This window comes from Cavia porcellus, unplaced genomic scaffold (genome assembly GCF_034190915.1).
Source record: "Cavia porcellus strain 051 isolate PalLab524CR breed Dunkin Hartley unplaced genomic scaffold, mCavPor4.1 scaffold_26, whole genome shotgun sequence".
NCBI lineage: Eukaryota > Metazoa > Chordata > Mammalia > Rodentia > Caviidae > Cavia > Cavia porcellus.
In genome coordinates this window covers 21,124,080-21,145,718 of record NW_026947509.1, presented here as the reverse complement: position 1 = coordinate 21,145,718, position 21,639 = coordinate 21,124,080, and the positions used below count along the sequence as shown (strand labels likewise).

At 44.4% G+C, this 21,639-nt stretch overlaps 3 protein-coding genes across 6 annotated transcripts; 1 reads left to right on the top strand and 2 right to left on the bottom strand.

Moving 5' to 3' along the window:
- Nucleotides 1-1,192: 1,192 nt before the first annotated feature.
- LOC100713025 (magnesium-dependent phosphatase 1) lies at nucleotides 1,193-11,167 on the bottom strand. 3 transcript variants are annotated; one of them, XR_010043356.1, is made up of 4 exons: nucleotides 9,594-9,775; nucleotides 9,427-9,487; nucleotides 9,239-9,349; nucleotides 1,193-7,031 (listed from the first exon to the last, which is right to left on the bottom strand). XR_010043356.1 is itself a non-coding variant. In XM_063236870.1 (4 exons), exons 1-4 carry the CDS (start codon nucleotides 9,878-9,880, stop codon nucleotides 9,100-9,102), a joined length of 444 nt encoding a protein of 147 aa, XP_063092940.1. In that variant the 5' UTR covers nucleotides 9,881-11,167; the 3' UTR covers nucleotides 8,834-9,099. The 3 variants fall into 3 exon arrangements, 2 of the variants coding, with proteins under 2 accessions (XP_063092940.1, XP_013012813.1); XM_063236870.1 differs by lacking the exon at nucleotides 1,193-7,031 and adding an exon at nucleotides 8,834-9,157 and having other exon boundaries at nucleotides 9,667-11,167; XM_013157359.3 differs by lacking the exon at nucleotides 1,193-7,031 and adding an exon at nucleotides 8,834-9,157 and having other exon boundaries at nucleotides 9,594-9,880.
- Nucleotides 2,839-5,061, top strand: LOC100713300 (testis-specific serine/threonine-protein kinase 4). Of its 2 annotated transcripts, none has more exons than XM_063236864.1 (4): nucleotides 2,839-3,063; nucleotides 3,414-3,628; nucleotides 4,006-4,363; nucleotides 4,780-5,061. In XM_063236864.1, exons 1-4 carry the CDS (start codon nucleotides 2,839-2,841, stop codon nucleotides 4,960-4,962), a joined length of 981 nt encoding a protein of 326 aa, XP_063092934.1. In that variant the 3' UTR covers nucleotides 4,963-5,061. The 2 variants fall into 2 exon arrangements, with proteins under 2 accessions (XP_063092934.1, XP_005005677.1); XM_005005620.3 differs by having other exon boundaries at nucleotides 3,967-4,363.
- Nucleotides 11,168-11,287: 120 nt separating the features above from the next.
- Nucleotides 11,288-21,527, bottom strand: Nedd8 (NEDD8 ubiquitin like modifier). The gene is made up of 4 exons (XM_003474430.4): nucleotides 21,259-21,527; nucleotides 12,887-12,934; nucleotides 12,640-12,722; nucleotides 11,288-11,654 (listed from the first exon to the last, which is right to left on the bottom strand). The coding sequence occupies exons 1-4, from the start codon at nucleotides 21,274-21,276 to the stop codon at nucleotides 11,558-11,560; spliced, it is 246 nt and encodes an 81-aa protein (XP_003474478.1). The 5' UTR covers nucleotides 21,277-21,527; the 3' UTR covers nucleotides 11,288-11,557.
- Nucleotides 21,528-21,639: the final 112 nt, after the last annotated feature.

Here is a 21,639-nt window from a genome sequence, read left to right as displayed (position 1 = left end):
TCTCGGGGCTGGGGATTTAGCCCAGCGACATAAGCGCCTGCCTTGCAAGCAGACAGTCGTGAGTTCGATCCCCGGTACCGATAAAAAAAGAAAAAGACAAAAAAAAAAAGAAAAAAAGAAAAAAAAGAAATACCTATTGGGTCTCAGCCTGGTCATGTGACCCAGGCCTAGCTCACTCCACCAATCCCATTTGGGAAGGAAACAATTGACTGAAGTTACTGCTGCCCCTTGTACTTGCCAGTCCTGCCCAGTCCCAGAATGTCCTCTGCTGGAGCCCCCGTTTCTGTGAAATGGCTCCACTCTTGTCACTCACCACAGGTTGATATAGGCACCCTGCCAACTAAGCCCTCCATTGGGCTTGCTGACTCCCGAACTCAGTGTAACTGTGCCTCCAGTGATAGAAGCGGCGGGACCTGGGACAGCTTGGCAAGTCGCAGCCGGACCCCAGCAAGTCACAGTGGGACCTCAGCCAATCGTGGCGGGACCTCAGATGGTTGGAAAGTCACCTTAATTTCTTCTTGGGACGAGAGAATTCATCTCCCTCTGTTCGGGGCTCCCCACTCTGTATTATGTTGAATTCTAAGTTGACTATCAAGGTTAGAATTTTTATAGCACTGCCACAAAACTGGAAGAGGAGGGCAAGAACATTTGTAAGCATGGTGGCGCATGCCTGGTAGTATGGGCACTCAGCAGGCTGAGGCAGGAGGATCACCATGAGTTTGAGGCAGCCTGAGCTAATGGTCGTACAAGACCATCCTGAACAACGTATTGAGAACCTATGTCTTTTTTTGTTTGTTTGTTTTTTTCCTTTTTATCGGTACCAGGGATTGAACTCACGACTGCCTGCTTGCAAGGCAAGTGCTTACGCCGCTGAGCTAAATCTCCAGCCCCCGAGAACCTATGTCTTAAAAACACAAAAAGACAACTAGAGTAGAAATTGTAAAAGGGAAACATGAGAGTGAAAATGAGGAGTTTGATTTTGAACACAGTGAGTTTGAGGTGGCTGGGACAATATGTCTGTGTGATGTAAGCCAGGGGACACTGAATCTGGAACTCCAGATGGGCATCTGTGGTAGAGATGAGACCAGGAGCAGGGAACACAAATGTAGTAAATGAAACCTAGTGAGTGGATGAAATCCTTAAGGAAAAATGTGATATTGCAGAATTTCCAAGAAACTCGAGAACCAGAAAGTATTTTTCAGGAGGACTTTAATGTGCACTGTCCCAACCATTAGAAATGCTTAGAACTAGGCTGGGTCTTTAACCCTATCTTAGCCTTGAAAGAAAACATATGCTGTGCATCTCAGGATGTTTGGATTCTGTGAAGCTTGTTTATAATGCCACTCATTGGTTTTATCAGTGTTGGTACCCAGTATTGCTCCTATATGAGGAGATTCCCATGAGAGAATTGCCTAAATCTCTCCCTATCACTGAGAAAAGCCTAAAACCTAGTGAGAAAGTACAAGTCCACATTGCTGAGGGAGGTGTTTCCCTAGGAGTTGCTCACTTTCACTGGGAGCTCTGTAAATAGCTCTGAGTTTTGCGTTAGTAAGAAAATCTGGACACAGATAAAACCCACTTTACAATTAAAGTATAGATGGAGGTGGGTGGGGATGTGGCTTAGTGGTACAGTATTTCCTATGCAAGGACTTGGCTCAAACCGAAAGAATATTTTTAAAAAATAGGATATACAGAGAGATTCAACTTCAGTGGAGGACTAACTGGAGTGCTGAAGAAAATACAAAAATTCAGTGACACAGAAAGCCAGAATGCATGTGAAAGTTAACTTACTAGAATATGCTCTAATACCTTGCATTTTCTTTAATACTTTTTAAAGTTTTGCTTTTTTGTTGCTCAGCAAAAATATACCCGCATGTACAGGTTTCAGTTGATAGCTGACTCCAACACAGGGCAGCATGGCAGAAGAGCATGGCAGAGGAAACACAGTTCTTGGCAAGGCAGGCAGGAAGCAGGCATCATCCTTTTTTTTTTTTTTCTGGTACCGGGGATCGAACTCACGACCGCCTGCTTGCAAGGCAGGTGCTTATGCCGCTGAGCTAAATCTCCAGCCCCATCCTCTTTTTTTTTTTTTTTTTAAATCCCATCCAGGCTATAAGCTTTGGGTGATACCACCCACATACAGAGTGGGCCTTCCCATTAGCCACACTCAGAACCAGTTAAACACTAATCCAGTATATCACAAGTTTACTCTCAATCTCACACCCTAGAGGCAAACACCTCTGACAATATCATCAATGAACCTATGAGGGATTTGGAGGGACATCTAGACACAAGCTAAAACACACTTGTGATTTCATACTGGATTATAAAGTCTAGGATCAAAAAAAAATCTAGGATCATAGGTCTCTTGACCTTACAGTTTTACTGTATCCTAGTATTTATACATTGTACAGACCTGCAAAGCATTCAGTCAAATCAGTAAATAAAGAAGATCCACAGTAACATCTCACCACATTGCAGAACATTCCTCTGGGAAGGAGGATTTTTCCAAACTGCACTTCATGCTCACACTTGGTGATGATTTGTAGGTGAGATGGGGATTGTGATGTGTGTGGAATTTGAGACCTTGTGGAGTTCCATATCCAAGGGGAAGAAGTAACAACAGCCAGTGGAGACAGAAAGAAAGGCTTCTCTTATTTGCTCCTTCAAACTCTTAGTGGGGCTCAGCCCAGCATCCAGCCTTGTGTGACTGTACAGCCAAGCACCTGGACACTAACTTCACTGTGGTACCCTAGCTTTCTGTGGCCCAAGGCATTGTCCTCTCAGGACACAGGCTCCTAAGCAGCAGAGCACACCTCTGTTGACAAGCCTGATGCTATGGGGAAGGGAGACAGCCTAGAGGCAGTGCCAAATGCCACTTCAAATCGCTCTGTCCTGGAAGAGTACAATTATAAGGTGGGCAAGGTCATTGGCACTGGCTCCTATGGGACCGTCTATGAGGCTTACCACACAAAGCAGAAGGTCATGGTGGCTATCAAGATCATCTCTAAGAAGAAGGCCTCTGACGACTACCTTAACAAGTTCCTGCCCCGAGAGTTACAGGTCAGTAGTGAGGATGGAGGGGAATTGCAGTTCAGTACTGGGACACTTGAGGATTCTCAGAACGGTATGGTTGGGTCTGTGAAGCCAAAAGCCTTACACCAGAACTGAACATCTCTCTAGGCAGACATATTTCCTTAGTATATTTTCAACCCATTTCTCACACAGACATGCAGCTCCAGCCCCCTAAAAGAATAAATAGGGTTTGGCCACTGGCCCCCCACACTTAGAAGAGGAGGGGCCGATTCTGTTGCAAAGTTTGAAGAAAATAACAGTGGGAAGACACTGGAGGGCTAGGAGTACAGCCAGGGTTCTCCTTTCCCAGGTTTGATGGTTGCCTCTTCTGGGGTCAGGTAATGAAAATCTTGCGGCACAAGTACCTCATCAGCTTCTATCAGGCCATTGAGACCACATCTCGAGTGTACATCATTTTGGAGCTGGCTCAGGGTGGTGACGTCCTTGAATGGATCCAGCGCTATGGGGCCTGCTCTGAGCCCCTTGCTGGCAAGTGGTTCTCCCAGATGACCCTGGGCATGGCCTACCTGCACAGCAAGGGCATCGTGCACCGGTGAGGGCGTGACTACCCAGACTGGGGTCCTGGGGCCTTCAAAGGGGGTTATACACACTGCAATTTCTGTCCTCTTGTCTTCCTTCTCTTGATTTCCCTGTTCCAGGTGGAGGCTCATTTATCTACTCCAGTTGAAACCATCTCATTCAGGACACTTGTAAATACACTCTGAGTGCAGTGAACAAGTAGTTCACTAGCATCATATCTCCACTTTGACTCTGCACTTAGTTCCATGACTCTTTCACTTATGCTGTCATAATAGGATCTCTCTTGTACTTTGCCTTTTCTCACTTCTAGCCACTGATTCCAGGCCCTACACTGCCTGGTCTCACAGTAAGCATTCTCAACCTGATCATCACCTTTTCTGCTACTGGCAGGGATTTAAAGCTGGAAAACCTGTTGCTGGACAAGCAGGAGAATGTGAAGATTTCAGACTTTGGCTTCGCCAAGATGGTGTCTTCTACGCAGACTGGCCAGAGCGATGGCCACCGAGGGAGTATCTTTTCCCACCTCAGTCAGACCTACTGTGGAAGCTTTGCTTATTCCTGTCCGGAGATCTTACGAGGCTTGCCCTACAATCCTTTCCTGTCTGACACCTGGAGCATGGGTGTCATCCTCTACACTCTAATGGTGGCTCATCTGCCCTTTGATGACACCAATCTCAAGAAGCTGCTCAGAGGGACTCAGAAGGAGGTCACTTTCCCGCCTAACTATGCCATCTCCCAAGAGTGCAAGGTGCTGGCTCTCTGAGGAGGGCAGAATCTTAGGGATGATCTACCTAGGCTTCTGGTCCCCAGGGGAAGGCTCCTCCAACAATGTCCAAGCCATCTCATACTGTAGCCCTTTTCCTGCAGGAGTGGGGAGGGCTTCCTGCCAATTCCTGGTCTTTACACCTTACATATGATTGATCAACATGTTTCAGCTTCTGTCCCTTTAGGCCAGAAGGGGTTTATGCAAGGGATTGCCCTCCTGGGCAATCTTCTTCTCTTGCAGGGAATGCCTTGCTCTTCCTCAAGCATAAAACCAGGCCTATACTCCCTCTCAGCAGAGTGGTGTGAGGGTGTCCTGCTTGATTTGTAGGCCTAGGGCTCAGTGCCTATGTGACATAACAAGGGCAAACTCAGTCAAGACCTCTTTCTCCTCTGCCCTAGAACCTGATCCTCCAGATGCTATGCCAAGCTGCCAAGCGTGCCACCATGCTGGACATCATAAGGGACCCCTGGGTGCTCAAATTTCAGCCTGAGGCACTCAGCTATGAGATGAAACTCCTTGAGGTCATGCAACAGGCTCCCAACACCACAAATCCTCTGATTCCTCCACAAACCGTGGAATGAGCTACAAGTGGTTGAGGCAAGGGGCTGAGAGGATCAAAGCAGAGTTTGGGCTGACAAATCTTTGACAACCAAAATAAATCCAATTTTCACATGCTTTTATCAGATAGGGTCAATGATATTGTTTCCTAAAGGAAATCAGTGGAAAATTCTAGGGTCATAGGTGGATTTCTGCTCTGAGTTTGTACCCAGTAATCTTAGCATCTGTTCAGGCAAGTTGGTAGTTCAAGTGCATTCAACACCTGGTTTTGGATTTTACAAACTCTACTTACATAAATCTCATTTTAAAGCCTTTGTTCTCTAATGTACAGTGAGTGGGTGGGCTGACACTCTGGTGGTTTCATTCTGACTATGGTTCTATTTTCCATAGTCCAAAGTGATGGCATCAGCTGGTCTTCACAATGACTGCCAGGGTGTATTTAGTGCCTTGGTTCCTTCTCACTCCTTCATGTTAGTGTCAAGTTAATCTTTTTGGAAATAATGTGGGAGTCAGGTCCTACACCACTAGTTTCCTACATAGAAGTCACAGAGATCTAACCAAGGCTTTTAGTGGTAAAGGCAATCAAGAATGGTTTCTGGATAAAGCCCAGCTACCTGCCCTGCCCCTGAAAGTGTTTTCTCCCTACCCCTGAAAGTGTACTTTGCAAGAAGGAAAACAGATAGTAAACCAAGGGCTGTCTTGAGAGAGGCAGGACTAAAGGAGCACCATGAGGAAGACTCAGAGATGGCTCCACAGAGAAGTAAGGATGGCTGTTGCCTCGAGCTTAGTACAGGCAAGGTGAAAGGTGCGCAGGCTGAAATACTGTAAAAACTATTTGTTGCTATGTTCCAACCCCATTCCATTAGTCTCATTGTTATTCAAGGCTTGAAAGAAGGCTCAAAGAACAGGTCGAAGAAAATACTAAAAAATAAAAGATGTAAGTCTTAGATGTGGAAAAAACAGTACAGACATGTGGGATGCATCTACCCAGTTTTACTGGGAAGAAGGCACTCAGGGGAGCCTTCTACAGCATGATCCTTTAACTTCAGAGTTTTGTCAGATAGAGGAGGGTAAGATGCCCTTTGCTCAGACAGCGTCAAGGCACCACTTCAGGAAACACTCAAAACAGCTCTGCTTCAGTAGCCCAGCACCAGCACTGGAGGCAAAGAGACCAGTGCAGGCAGCCTTAGGAACAGAAGCTCAGACTCCTGAGGATGCCATTCAGCCACCTGCTTTAGTTTTTCTTGGTCTTTACCTGCTTTGGGAGCTTTGGGGAGAGGACAGCCAGAGAACAAAGACATGTTAGAGCCTCAGCACTTTCCCGGTATGCCCTGCTCTGACCCCTAGAGGATGCTTGGATTATCTCTGCAGCAAATGACCTAAAGGTGTGGTCTTCTGCTTGCTGGTTGTTCATTCCCACTGCACCTTTATGCAAATTAGGTCCCTCTAGTTAATAGCTTCTGGGGCCCTAAAGCAGGCTGTGCAGCTTGCTGTGTGCAGCGCAGGCTGGAATCTGATTTCTGCCACCCTCCCTTTAGTCCAAACCAGTATGCAGTCAACAATCTGCACGACTACAGCAGTAGCCTTCTACTGGGACCTTCTCTAATGTGCAATGAAGAATCATTCTACCCCAAATCTCTCCAGGTTCACACAAGTGCTGAAGACAATGCATAGCCCTGGGTACTGGGCCCTGCAGACAGATGAATAGAAGGTACACTGGGCAATTGGACAGGGGGTGGTTCTTCCTTGTCTCCACATTGAACAACTCCCAGGCCAATTCCTCCTGATACAGCCTCTGTAATTCTCCCAAAAATTCATCCTAGATATAGGATGACAAACCTGATAAGACTGGACATGTCCAGTTCCAAACATAACACCTTTGCAGTTTCTTCCCCAACCTGTGCCAAGAGCCTCTCCAGGACATTCCTTCTGGCCAGTCCCACACTTTCTCCAGTGTTCTGTGAGCACTTGCCGTAGGCACCTCAGTATCATCTCCAAAGCCCAGAGGCTGAGAAACAGCATCTGAGATTTGCTGGGCCATGTTGTGTTGTTCTGAGATGTCAGCCATCAGTTCATCTGCCTTGTCAATGTCCTGAAAATAAGACATATAGCCAAGAAATTAAGCAGCCACTTACATGAGTAAAGCTTGCCCTGACTGTGGCCTACCAGTGAGAAGCCCAGGTCAGCAAAAGGGGAAGAGGTAAGTCTGGGCTGAGAAATAGAAGTCACACTGGACAAGAGAGTCTGCATTCTTTCTGCTGAAGGCTGTTCAAGAACTAGAGAAAGCACCTTTACTTCTTAGAATGCCCCAGTAAGCAAAAGGAGCTTGGTTTCAGAGCCAGGAGGGAAGCAGAGGCCTGGTCATCTTAAGTATGATGTAATTCACATTCAGAGGCTTTAAGCTTCAAAGCATAATCAATCCTAAGCCACCCTGCCCAGTGCCTGGTTCCTTTTTATCACTTCCTCATCCACCAAAGCACATGTCCTGGTAGGCTGGCTTTCTTCATGTGTTAGGCTGCAAGTTCCCTCCATGTTATGAAGCACTTCCATATTGGTGCTTCACATTTTGAATGGCCTCACTGAAACTCCAGGTTGAATACTGTTTCATGGGTCTATGCCAGTTGTTGTTCCAGTCTTTTCTTTCTTTGCAAGCCTCCAGGGTGGCTGACCCAACCAACACCCTGATCTGAACATTTGAGTCAGAGCACCTGCTTCAATTCTGGAAGCACTGGCTGTCCAATTTGCCTTGCTACTCTCTAAATGTCTTCCCACTCTAGACCTGAGCTTCAAGAGCCATCCCTATGCTTTGGTTAGCACACAGTAAGCATCCATGGTGTTTAGGGAAAGGGCTGGTGGAGGCAGCTGGAAACCAGTTCTCCAGCCTGTGCAGTGGAACCAGCAATTCTCATTCTCTCTAGTCTGTGTGCTGTGGGCCCCAAGCTCAGTCAGGTCGGAAAGTACGGCAATAGGGACAAGGCACCCTTACAATGTGGCAAGAGGAGGCATTCTGGCTGGAACAGTGAACCTTAGTCCTGCTGAGGGCCAACTTCACCTCTCCCTCTTCCCGCTGCATAGGTCTCCCCTCCTCTGCTTGGCCAGTACCTCCTGGCAGCCTGGGTCACCTGGGCTTACCCCTCCTGAAGTCAACTGAAGTCACTCATGGGTGACCTGGACCTGGGCTCTTATGCGTCTGCACTGGGCTGGCACCCCACACCTCCTCCTTGCTCCAGGAAGGTGGCTCTCAGAGCTCAGGGTCTGGGCCTGTGCCTCCTTTGCATGTCACTTTTAAGGTGACATCATTGTCAACTGCAGAGAAACCACTGCTGTTACTGCCCGCAGCCCAGGCTGGGCCAGAAGTGCTCCTCTTAAATGGGCCACTTCATTCCTACTACCTCAAAGATCGTCCCTACAACCAAACTGTCTTTACTCCCTAAAAAGAAGTGTGCCTTGGGAATGTACCACTAATCATGCAGTGAGAGACTTCATGTCCTCTGCATCTCAGCCTGCATCACCGGTGTAGAATGCAGCACTCTAGGGTGACCCACAATCAGGACCCCTCCTGTCTCCCAGGAGCTATCTCTCTCAATAAAAATGTACTTACTCTAAAAGTCTCACACCCTAGTCGGGGCATCTCAGGACAACCACCTCATTCACAACAGACACAGAAACAATCCACACTGTAGATAAGCTCTTTTCTGACACACACAGGTACAGCACTGGAGAGGATGAGGCAGGAGGACCACCAGGAGATTGAAGTGAACCTGGGCTACAAAATGAGTCCAAGGCCAGTCTGAACTGCATAATGAAACCATGTCTCAAAGACCAAAAAGACAAAACAATACAGAACACTAAAAAGTACTGGGGATGGCCAGTACAAATATTTGCAAACTTCCATTTCTGTGTTTAAAATTTTTATTAGTACATAGTGGTAGTTTATAATCATTATATTCACTGTATGGAATTGGCACATATAGAAAAGACATCTTAATTTTCTCTTCCACCCCTTTCTAGTTCTCACTCTCTTGGTTCCTGCACCTTTTTTTTTGTTTGTTTGTTTCGGGGGCAATTTTGGGACTAACATAGCTACATCCCTAGACCTTTTTATATTGTAGGTCTTGTTAAATTGCCAAAGCTGACCTGAAACCTGAGATCTTCCTTTCTCAGTCTTCCAAGTAGCTGGGAGGCCTGCACCAGTTGCACGATGTATCTCCTAAATTTCTGCATACAGGTGTTACATGAAGTCTCTGCGTGCATTCATCTTCAGTGTTAGCAGCAATCGTTAATAGCTGCTCTGCTTACCGTGAAGCGGCCGCGACGGGCACCCCAAGGCCTTGCAATCGGTCCAGAACAGCAGGCACCTCCAGGTACAGCCTGACACTCTGACCTCGACTATCTCGTATAGCTCCATCGCTGCAGAGGGCGAGGGAAGTCTCAGTCCCGGCCGGCCGGGCGCCACCCGGCCCCGGTCCTCCCTATCCCTGCCTCACCTGCTCCGGTGGAACGGAGGGTCTACGTGTGTGTCCACCCAGAAAGGCCAGAGCGTGTAATCTGCGGAGGAAGGAGGGAAGGTTCGGTCTTGGGGGCGCAGGGGCTGTGCTGCCGCGGGGGAGAGGTTCGGGAAAGCGCCCTATCAGACCCCTGGCTCGTCCCTTACCCAGATCAAAAACTGCGAACTTTGGGAGCTTGGCCATCACATGCCTCCAGGGCGCGAGCCAGCTGGCGCTCACCCATTAGCCTAAGCACAGTACAGTTGCAGACCGGCCGCGGGGCCCGCAGGTCGACCACTGAGTAACGACTGCTAGAGCGTCGCCACGCCAGGCTCAGGAGCCTGCTGTGCAGCAGTGCCAGAGCGCCTCCTGGCGCTGGGCGAGAAGGTTCCAAGACCACTGCACAAGGGACCAGATTTCCTAAGGGTCCAGGGTTCCCTGGGAGAGGATTCATGTGTCTTCTCTTCTTTAGCCTACTTCGCTTTCAGTGTTGCTAGAGAAGCCAAGTACTGGACACTTTCTTTTGCCTCTTATTCTTGTGCTGTGGTTTGAGCCCTGGGCCCTTGCACTGAGGCCGTGTCATACTTTTTTTTTTTTTTTTAAAGAACCTTTTGCTAAAGTGGTCAACTGTCCAGGCTAAACTTGAAATTGGGATCCTCTTGCCTCAGCTGGGTAGTGATGAGATTACAGGTGTGGGCTAGCACTTCCAGTTTAAGGCCAACCTCTTGTATGTGTATCACTTTATCTTGCTAATTAAGAGATGATCCCTTCCTAGCTTACTACTGTTTCCACTTTCTTCCACATCAGCATCTTGAGAATGTAAAATGCAGCGCTCTCAGCAATATTCCATCCCTAAAGTGTAGTGTCTGCATCCACATGCAGTATTCCCTGCCTGTAGGTTGAGCTACTCCGAAGTCTGAGGCAGAAGGGTCCCTTGTATCTAGAAGTTCGTTGGTAACCATTTTGGGCAACTGAGACCCTATCTCAAACAACGCATAAAATCTGCCCTCCTCCCTAAAAAATGTCTGTAGGCAAGCCCCTCAAGCCTTCTTCATCAAAGCACACTTGTCTAACAAAGGTACATAGGAGAATGTATTATGGTTTCTCTTGTCCTTAATGATTATTTTTGGGCACTCAATTTGAAGTGGCATAGAGAAAATGAGAGACAGGGAGACAAAAGGGAGGGCCTTTCACGCAGCCATGGAAGAGCTTCTTGGGGCTGGCGGTATAGAGGCTCTTAAAGGAGAACAAAGAAATAGGACTACTTTTCAGTTCTGGCTGGGGGAGCTGGGAGGTGGACAAAATGACTTATTAACCACTAATTTGAAGGAGCATCTGCCTGTGTAAAACAGGAGACATTTACTAGGGGCTGGAGGTAGAGGGGCTGGGTGGTTGGGAGTCTTGGGATTGGAAAGGGCTTCAACCGCAAAAAGGGAGTGGGAGATTTAACTCTGGAATAAGAATTTACAAATTACCCTTGGAGAGATAAACTGTTTCTCTGTGTCTGGTTCCAAGTTGGGAGGATGTAGCTAAAACCCAGGCTGGCAGAACCTATCAGTGCTAAGTTGCTAGATGCATCATGACCAGATGGAAGAGGGAGTCTGATTCCTAGTGTTTCTCATTTCCTGTAATACCTACCATGGCTGATTTCAAGCTACCAACACAGTAACATGGAGTCAGGAAGAGGTGCTAATAATTTGCTCTCAGGATCCAGGGAGAGGTGGCCCCAGCATCTTGGCTGGAGTCTGCTAATCTGTCTCTGAGCCCCAGGCCTTCTGCTGGCCTACTTCTTCCAACTGGTGTAACTGGTTAGCACTGGGCCCAATTTTATTTCAGTTATCTTTGTGCAACAGAAGGGAGATTTCAGCAGGCTGGGAAATATTTTATTGACAACCGGGACACAGCCGTAAGACAGGGAAGCACACAGGACTGCAAATTAAAACCCAATAGCCAGCAAAGTGCCTTTTGGGCCAGGAACACTGCATCCTGAGATCCTCGCAGTCTCTCACCAGTAGACACACAAGACTGGGCATCCAAGACAGGGGGCAATGGCTTGGGTGTCCCAGCCAGTGTGAGAATATATGCTTCACTATGAGCAAAGGGCAAGGAGGTAAAGTGGAGGGATGACTTCTCATTGCCTGAGACCACCTCCTCCTCTCAGAGCCAACACCAGGTGGAGGACAGAACCACCCAGAATCTTGTAATCAGCTGCTGTCTTCTCATCATTCCTGCAGTGAGGGAAAAGGCATTAGAAATATTGTCTAGAGTAGGGATGGTTTTTTTTGTTTTTTTTGTCTTTTTTGAGATAAGGTCTCACTATGCAGTTCAGGCTGGCCTTGAGCTCACTTTGTAGCCCAGGCTGGTCTCGAACTTGCAAGGATCCTCCTGCCGCAGCCTCCCAAGTGCTGGGATTACAGGCGTGAGCTACCACGCCCGGCCAAGAGTAGGGATGTTTAACCTTTCATGGATTGTTCTGGGAATATGGATGAGAAAAGAATTCTGTCTTATTTTTACGAACCCCTGTCTATTCATTTTAATTTTCTACATAGGTGAAAAAAATACTACTATAGTATTAGCAATGAATAACCTGTAAATAGAAATTAGGTATTTACATATCATATATCAACTGTTTCCTGACAAATATGACAGTTAATAGACCCATGATTCAGCCTTGGTTTATTTCTTTTGAGGGGCTGGTTTTAAGAGTGTCTTGGGATGTAGTGCAGGCTGGCCTTGAACTCACTATATAGCCCAAAGTGGCCTCAAACTCACAGCAATCCTCCTGTGTCAGCCTCCTGAGTGCTGAGATTACAGGTATGTGTCACTGCACTGGCACATCTTCATTTATTAACAAGGAAACACAAGTGGAGGTATTGAAAGCAGGGTAAGGGAATGGGGGAAAAAAAACCATATAGAGCCAGAGATGTAGCTCACTAATAAGGGCTTTTGGGTTTGATCCTAGCATTGCAAAAGGAAGCAAACAAGACAACACAAAAGAACAAAGAGGCAAACCCCATACACCTCCAGCATATGCTTCCTCAGCTCATATAAGCTTGCTCTGGCTGGTCTCTAGCCTTGAGTGTGAGGCCAGGCTGGGCTACACAGTGAGTTTAAGATCAGCCTGAACTACAGCAAAACACTGACATAAGAAACAAAACAACAAAACAAAACAAAACCAAGAGTGATGGGCCCTCACGCTCCCTCCAAACTCACATCTGTTTGCCACTATAGATGAGCCTCTGTTGTTGTGGCGGGATGCCCTCTTTCTCCTCCACACGCTCCTTGATTCGCTCCACCTTAAGAGGCACAAAGTGTTAAAGGCTGTTGGTGGACAGAACCATGGAAATGGACATAACAGGGGCTGAGCAGACAGAATAGGAATGAACCCACTAGGCTCCTAAGCAGTTCTGAGGAAGGGTAGTGGCAAGAAGGGCAGAGAGCAGTGTTGGGCATACATCACCTTGTCTGTGGGTTCAATGTCAATTTCAATCTCCTTTCCGGTCAGCGTCTGAAACAGATGAAGGTCTCGTAAGTCTTACATTTAAAAACAAAATATTTAGGTAAAACTTCCTGTCCTTCTCTTCTGAGAGATGCACGTTTCCAGCAACTGAGACAGAGTCTTGTTATGCAGTTTATGCTGGCCTTGAATTCACTATGTAGTCCAGGCTGGTCTCAACTCAAGGCTTCCAGAGTTCTTACAGGTGAGCACCAACACACCTGACTTCCAGGAACTCTGGTTTGGAGAATCAGGTTACTTGTGCTCAGCAAACAATTTCACGCTGTGGTTTCTTTTTTCTCCCTTTCACTAATGGGGATTAACACTGAGTTAGTTTCAGGGCTTCTTAAATTTTTTATTATTATTATTTTTTTTTTTGGTGCCGGGGATTGAACTCATAACCTCGTGCTTGCCAGGCAGGCACTTAAGCCACTGAGCTAAATCCTCAGCAGCTTTTGAGAAAGGGTCTTCTTAAGCTCCTAATTGCTCGACCTAGGCTCCAATTTGAGATCCTCCCACCCCCAGCTACCCATTGTACTGGAATTACAAGCATGTGTTAGAACCACCAACAGCTGTGGACAATTAAATAATTTTTTAGTTCTTTCGTTTTTGGTTTTTGGGACAGGGTCTCACTATATAGCCCAAGGTGACTTTAAACTTGCAGTAATCCTCCTAAGTGCTGAGATCGCAAGTGTGAGCCACCACATTCAACAACTTTTAAAAACAATTTTATTAGTACATTTGCATTGTACTAGGCCCACACCAGCCTGAATGCACATGATCTTGTCTGCATTGCACAGTGATTTCATTGATTATAGAGTGTTTACACATGCTCAAAACACATCTGAATTCTTTTTCTCATTCTCCCCTCCCTCCATGTCTCAGTACTTTTCCCATTTCCAAAAAATAAATCTCCATTTTCCTATTAACTTTCTTTTCTTTTACTTTAAGTCACTTACTTTCTCATATAAAAGATAGTATGTGATATTTAAGCTTGTTTTTGTGATTTCACTTAACATTATGGTCTAAAGTTTCAGCTTCTTACAAATGCCTCAAATTTATCTTTTTTTGGCAGAGGAGTTGCGCTTCACTGGGTATAAATATCATGTTTCCTAATCCACTTATGTACTGACAAACATATAGGCCATTTCAAAGATTTAGCTATTGTGAGTTATGTTGCTATAAACATGGATATACATGTATCATTGCCATATACCTTTAACTCTTTCCGAAGATGACTATAAGGTGAATAGATAGGTCAAATGGAATTTCTACTTTTAGCTTTTTGGGGAAATCACCATACTGACTTAAATAGTGATTGGCAAAACAAAAAACAAACAAAATTACCAATTTTTCTTTGAGACAGAGTTTTACTACACAGTTCAGGCTGGCCTCAAACTCCCAGTGATCCTACCTCCCTCGTCCCCCACCTCCTCCCCGCCACCCAGTGTTAGAATTACAGGTGTGTGCTGCCATACCTGGCTGATTTTATTTAGTATATAATGAGCTCTATGGCTCTAGATTCAATCTTCTTGATGTTTGGCTGTGGATAATTTCAGAGCATTTCTCTTAGGGGCTGGAGATGTAGCTCAGCAGCACAGTGCCAGCCTGGCAATTTCAAGGCCGTGAGTTCAATTCATGACACCAGGAAAAAAAGAATTTCAAAGCATTTCTTTTAATCTCACAGTAAGGGTCTATTTCTGCTTCTATGCTCATTATCAGTGAAACACTGGTATTTGAGGGGTGGGGAGGGTATATAACAATGAAGATGTCCTAAGTTAAACATTCTTTACAGTCATAAAGACTTTGTTTCAGTGTAAAAATCAACTCTAGGGGCCAGGGATTAGCTCAGTGGCATTAGTGCCTGCTTGGCAAACGAGAGATCATTAGTTCAATCCCCAGGATCAAAAAAAAAAAAAAAAAAAAATTCAACTTTAAAAATCAGCCTTCATAAAAGGATACCAGAAATAACCCTCACCATTTTTTTTTTTTTTTTTTTTTTTTGAGACAGGGTCTCACTATCCATTTCGGGCTGGCCTTAAACTCACTTTGTAGCTCAGGCTGGTCTCAAACTTGCAAGATCGTCCTGCCTCAGCTTCCTGAGTGATGGGACTACAAGCGTTTGCTACCACACCTAGCTCCCTGACCAATCTTTTAACTCCAGAATTTAACACTGCATTTGTTCATATATGTTCTAGACATTTTTTGTTTTTGTACCAGGGATCGAACTCATATCCTCATGCTTGCCAGGCAGGCACTTACATCACTGAGCTAAATCTCCAGCCCCATTCTAGATACTTAAATCTCTAAACACAACTCTAATCTTCCAACTTCTTCCATATACTAAGGACAGCTGATATCTAAATGCAATAACTGTCGTGACTGTATAAGTTATAAACATTACATTGTAATGAATCTAATCTGCCATCTTTCTTTGCTCTTAATGGTCTGTTCACGACAAAGTAAGGTCTGTAGATCAGTAGTAGACTGCCTGACATGTACAAACTCATAGGTTTGATCTAAGCATTGAAAAAAAAAAAAAAAAAGACTACCTAGTCTAATGATCCAGACCACCAATATACCATGTTTTATCTTGTTCAGGGCCATTTCTTTTATGGTTTTTTGAGATAGGATTTCACTACATAGTTCAGGCTGGCCTTGTAGCCCAGGATGGATTCGAACCCACAGCACTCTCTCCCGTGTCTACCACCAGGCCCAACCAGGGCCACCTCTTAGCTTCAGGTTACTGTCTCTCAATCTTCCAAACTTCATGGACCTTTTAGATAAGATCTCTTCCTGTATGATGCCATGACCTATCCTCAATGCACTTTATTAAGACTTACATTATTACCAATTGCAGCAATTTAAGTGTTAATGTTTCCAACTTCATTCCAATTTCCTAAAGGACAAAGATTGTTCAATTTATCTTCCTAATCCAAATACAAAGCATAGTTTCTGACATATAAGCAGTCAATAAATATTTGTAGAAGGACCAAATGTACTGATGATCATTTTGTAATCATAGTCAACATTTACTATATAAGAGAAACCATGCCCAGTGTCTTACATGTATCACATTTAACCCTCCTAAGAATTAGTTTATTTTTGTTATTTTGAGACAGGATGGGTGTTACATCATTTAGGCAGGCACAGACTTGTGATTGCCCTGCCTCAGCCTCCTGAGAGCTGGGACTACAGACATGTGCTATCTCTTCCCTTCAAAAAACCAGGTAAGGGGAGTTTTACGAATAAGTAAAATAAGACTGTCCATGAGATGGTAACTTTTGAAGCTTGGTGAAAGGTACACAGGCCCCTCTCTTTTTTGTTGTATGGATGAAACTATCAGTCTCCTAGCCCGATGTGGTGGAACACTCCTGTAATTCCAGCACTCAGGAGGCTGAGGCAGAAGGACTGCTATGAGGCCAGCCTGGACCATACACCAAGAACCTGTCTCAAATCACCCCCCGAAAAATAAAAAATTTAAAAGTTTTTCAGCCTCCCAAATAGCTAGGATTACAGTTGTATACCACTGTACTCAGTTTACAGAACATTCTTCATCAGATTCATGTCAATCTGAATTCCTTTGCTCAAAATATGATCATTCTGGCCTGGCAGTATATTCGATGCTATTTAACAACCTATGCTGAACCTAAACCTAACAAAGCCCTATGCACTAGAGAGATGCAAAAGAAGCAATTCAGCCTTCTCAACAACCTTCTTCAATTGAAGATTTACAACCAAGAAATAATGTGTTATAAAACAGAAGAAATTAATATAGAAGAAAGTATCACACTGAGCATTACTATCCAAAAACAAGGGCCAATGACAAAGTGTGACGGGGAGTGAAAACTAATATTCCTCAGTTTAAGACTGACTGGGATGAGACCCAGAAACACGGAAGACTGAGATCTGCAAAAGTTGGTGTGGGAGAATTAGGTAAGCCAGATATTATAGGAAAGAAGGTAAAATGGTCCAATCTCTTCGAGAACAGTTTGCAATTTCTTTTTAAAGTTATATGTATCCATGACATGATCTAGTAATTCTGTTCCTAGGATTTTTTTTATTTTGTTTTATTTTTTGAGACAGGATCTTATTATGTAGCTCCCGCTAGTCTCAAACTCACAGCAATCCTCCTGCCTCTGCCTCCAAAATGCTGGAATTACAGGCATGCATGACCATGCCTGGCCTGTTCTTAGGTATTTATCCAAAGGAAATGAGAACAGTTGTTACAAAAAGCCTTGTATAACAATGTTCTGAAAAATCTTACTCATAATAAGCAGAAACCAGAAATGACTCAAATGCTGATCAATGAAATGGACAAACTGTGATACAATCATCTTACAGAACACTATTCAGTAATAAGAAGGGACAAACAATAGAAACAAAGATATACTGGGAGAAGCTAGATACAACAACCTATATTGTTTAATCTCATTTACATAAAATTTTAGAACAAGCAAAACTAACCTATGAACTTATGAGGGATAGTGGTAAATATATATTTTTGGAGGCAGGTTTCCAAATTCATGTTGGCCTTGAACTCGCTTATATAGCCTGGGCTGGCCTCTGGCTCTTAATGAGTTTTTAACAACAGCATAAATCTGAGTAACTATAAATTTTAAAATTTTTTACTAAGCCAGGTGTAATGGCACATTCCTGTAATCAGGAGGCTGAGGCAGGAGGATTGCCCGTAAGTTTGAGGCCAGCCTGCACTATAATAGAGAAAATCTGACTCAGAAAAACAGAACAGAAATCTCATTCAATTGAACTCTTAAGAACTGTGTCTATTCCCAGACATGGTGGCATTCTAGGAGGCTGAGGTAAGAGGATTCCAAGTATATGCCCAACCTGGGCAATTTAGTGACTTAGCTAGACCCTGTCCAAAATAAAAAATAAAAAGGGTTGGAATGTGGGTCAGTGTGAAGGCTCTGGGTTCAATCCAGTATTGGGGGAGGAAATATATACATATACATACATACAGAGAGAGAGAGAGAAAGAGAGAGAGAGAGAGACAGACAGACAGACAGACAGACAGACAAATGGGCTCACACAGCAAAGACAACTTTGCCAAAGTAATCAATCTGCAACAGGAAACCAATGCAGGGTCTAGAGTTAGGGCGTAACAGGATGAAAAAGGAGCTTAAGAAAGCTGTGCACACTATGGTTCTGTATGCTGTGTTTCAGTTTAGACTATATACTTCAGAGAAGATATGGCAGTAGGAAAACCTGGCATATCACAGAGAAACAAAGATATAGATGAAACCAAAGACCAGAATGACAATAATGGGAATGGAAAGAAAAATAAGCAGAAATTGGTCTCATATTAAAAATATGAGGTCCTACATAAGCGCCTGTCTTGCAAGCACATGGTTGTGAGTTCGATCCCTGGTGCCGGTGGTTTAAAAAAAAAAAAATGAGGTCCTATAAAAGTGAAAAGTAAAGAATTATAGTCCGGATACCAGGAAGATGAATGGGGTTAACATGAGGCAGGTACTGGTAAGATGACTATGGCAGGATCATACAGATGAAGTGACAAAATTTAAATCAGGAAAGATTTAACTGTAAAGGATTACAGAAACATATGCAAGAAGTCAGCTACATTTAGATGTGATGGTACATAGCTGTAATCCCTGATGCTCTGGAGGCCAAGACAGAAAGATCACAAGTTTAGATTCAACTTAGACAACAGCAAGATTTGATCTCAAGATAAAAAATACATAGAAATGGGTGAGGACATAGCTCAGGGCACCCTGGGTTCAAGGCCAGTAATACTAAAAAAGGAAAGGAAAGGAGTAAACTACTATAGAGATGAAAATTGATGTATAAATAATACACAAAGAACCCTAATAAAAACTAACTTATTTATAATTGTAATTAAAAGCTAACTAACTGTTTCCATATGTATTTAATGTAAAAAAATGCAGAGCCAGGAGTAGTGGAACACAGCTCTAATTCTAGCATTTAAAAGCCTGAGGCAGGAAGATTACTGCAGGTTTGATGTCAGCATGAGCTACATAGTAAGTTCAAGGGCACCCTGAATACGTAGTGAGAACAAGTCTCAAAAAAAGCAGGGAGAAAAAAAAAAAAGGAAAAGAAAGACATGCAGCAAAAAAGTAAAGGGATAAAGGACAGCCAGATCTGTTAGAAAATAGAAGGTGCAAGAAAGAAGACCAGATGGGGCTGGGGATTTAGCTCAGCGGCATAAGCACCTGCCTTGCAAGCAGGCAGTCGTGAGTTTGATCCCCGGTACCGATAAAAAGGAAAAAGACCAAAGAAAGAAGACCAGAAATTATAAACAATGAGAAAATAAAAATAGATTCAAAGAGATAAAATCTAGAACCTTGCTGTTTGAAGCACAGCTCAGCAGCACCAGCATCTCCTGCAGCTTTTACAATGCACATTCTTGTGCTTCATCCAACGCACAAAAGCAGCAGTGTTTCAGAAAGACCCACAGGCAATTCTTTTTTTTTTTTTCCTCTACTTCTTTGAAAATGAATCCACAGGCAATTCTTATGCACTGTGAAGTTTGAGAAGTTGATCTGGAACACTGTATTTATTTATTTTATTTTTAGAGTACAGGCTGGCGTTGAACTCACTATGTAGCCAGGGCTGGCCTCCAACTTATAGCAATTCTGCTTCAGCCTCCTGAGTGCTGAGATTATAGGCATTCACTGCCACGCCTGGCTTGAAACACTGTATTATTTAAACTGTAGATTTCAACCCATTGATGACTAATGAACCTACTTAAAATAAAAAAATATCAAGAGTGCATCATGCATAGTAAGTTGTTTTGTTTAAAAAGGGCACGGCTAAATTTTCCTACTGTGAGTTCAAATAATTAAAATCTTTAGCTGGGAATGGTGGCACAGGCTTATAAACCCAGCACTCTGGGAGGCTGAGAAATGAGGACATTCTGGAAAGGTGAGGCAAGATGATCACAAATTCAAGCCCAGCACGGGCAACTTAGCAAGACTATGTCTCAAAATAAAAAATAAGTAAGACGAGGGATGTCACTCAGTACCAAGACCCTGGGTTCAATTTCCAGCAGTAATAATAAATAATGTTTAAAACACAGTGAAAGTTGGATGTGGTGGTGCATCCTCCTAATCTCAGCACTTGGGAGGTTGAGGCAGGAGGATTGCTGTTAGTTGAAAACCAAACCTGGGCTACATCGTGAGACACTGTCTCAAACAAACAAAACACAACAATCAAACAAACACAGCAAAAGCACAGTAATAAGATTTCATGTAAGGAGACAGGAAAATGCATGAGCATTTGTTAGTGTTTCTCAAAATTTTGACAATGCATCACATGAACAAATACATAAGGACTAGTAACACGTGTGCAATATAAAATGAACCAAGCAATCCCCTTACTTAGCCATACACTCTATTTTCTGTATTTTTAAAATGGTGCTTGGAATCCATAAATTCTTTTAGAGAACACCACTCAAAATTTACAAAATAATAAGCTTCTACATGCTTTTGGGCCTCAAACATTTACTAAGAGGTATTTTGGAAGGATCGCAAGGAGAAATTTAAGAACTGTTTTATAGAGTAGGATGTGGTGGTTCACTCCCTCAATCCCAGTAATCTGGAGGCTGAACTGGGCTACAGTGAGACCTTGTCTCAGAAAAAAATACGACCCCCCCCCAACTGCTATTATATATAGAAAACAGCTGACGAAATAGTTATAAAAAGGGTAAACTACTGTTAAACTGCATCAGTTATCTCGGTTTTTTCCTCCCCTCTGTCTATAAAGTTTCAAAAAGCAGATAGGTAACTAACTAGATTTAGTCAAAGAAGTGAGAGGCTGGTTCTCGATTGGCTCGAGAAGGCTGGTTCATACCATACACTGCCAACTACACCAGCAAAGTCTCCTGGCCTAGTCCCTGGGAGGGCCCCGTTTCCCAGTCTAAATATTTTAGCGCTGTGCTCGAAGCAACCTATATTAGGGGTTGAGATAAGCAGGTAACCTGGGAATGAAGAATGGAGGGCAGAGGTTTTTCCAAGAATCCAAGAGACGAGGAAGCCCTAGGCCTTCTCTAAGGCTGCAGGGGTTCGAAAAAGAGGGAGAGCTGGACAAAAGCAGTTTCCTTCGAGTCTTGGCAGTTCGGGCAAGAAAGCAGACTGCAGAGACCCTAGGCTCTTCAAGCCGGGCTAATTCGCAGCTCTCAATGCTCTCGGGGGGGGGGGTCCCCTATTTCCCACTGCGCCCCGCGCGGCATCCCAAAGCTGTCAGCGCCCTTCAGATCAGGCGAAACGTGTTTTGCTGTCCCCACTTTCCCGTGAGGCGCAGAGGCCAGCCCGGTACCACTGTTTTGAAAATTCTCCCACCTTCACTTTAATTAGCATCTTCTTTCCTGGTTGAGGCTGCAAGCGGATAAATTGGTGCGTCTCCCGCTGCGGACACAGAAGCCGCTTCCCAGCACCCTAGGAAAGTCACTTCTGCTTCCGGGTCACGCGGTGGTTCCACCTCCCCCTTCTTCTAACAGGGTTCACGACTCGAGAATAAGGTCTCGTTACGTTTCAGTGCCGCGGTAAATAAAAAGAAAGTAGCCACGTTAGTTACAGCAATGATAAAGGCCCCACGATTCTCAGAGTTTCTACCGAGCTAGGGAGAGCAAGAAGCTGGGACCTAAGGGAACACTTCTTCCATCACACCAGGAGGCAACTCCTCTCGTTGCACCCTGGGAGTTGTAGTTTACCGCCGCTCGG

Coding starts and splice junctions, on each gene's coding strand:
- LOC100713300 (XM_005005620.3), top strand. CDS start 2,839: ATGGGGAAGGGAGACAGCCTAGAGGCAGTGCCAAATGCCACTTCAAAT. Junction 3,064..3,413: donor TCCTGCCCCGAGAGTTACAG/GTCAGTAGTGAG, acceptor TTCTGGGGTCAG/GTAATGAAAATCTTGCGGCA. Junction 4,364..4,779: donor CCATCTCCCAAGAGTGCAAG/GTGCTGGCTCTC, acceptor CCTCTGCCCTAG/AACCTGATCCTCCAGATGCT.
- LOC100713025 (XM_063236870.1), bottom strand. CDS start 9,880: ATGAATCCTCTCCCAGGGAACCCTGGACCCTTAGGAAATCTGGTCCCT. Junction 9,488..9,666: donor TACTGTGCTTAGGCTAATGG/GTGAGCGCCAGC, acceptor CTTCCTCCGCAG/ATTACACGCTCTGGCCTTTC. Junction 9,350..9,426: donor CCTCCGTTCCACCGGAGCAG/GTGAGGCAGGGA, acceptor CGCCCTCTGCAG/CGATGGAGCTATACGAGATA.
- Nedd8 (XM_003474430.4), bottom strand. Junction 12,723..12,886: donor ACATTGAACCCACAGACAAG/GTGATGTATGCC, acceptor GTGCCTCTTAAG/GTGGAGCGAATCAAGGAGCG. Junction 11,655..12,639: donor ATCTATAGTGGCAAACAGAT/GTGAGTTTGGAG, acceptor CCCTCACTGCAG/GAATGATGAGAAGACAGCAG.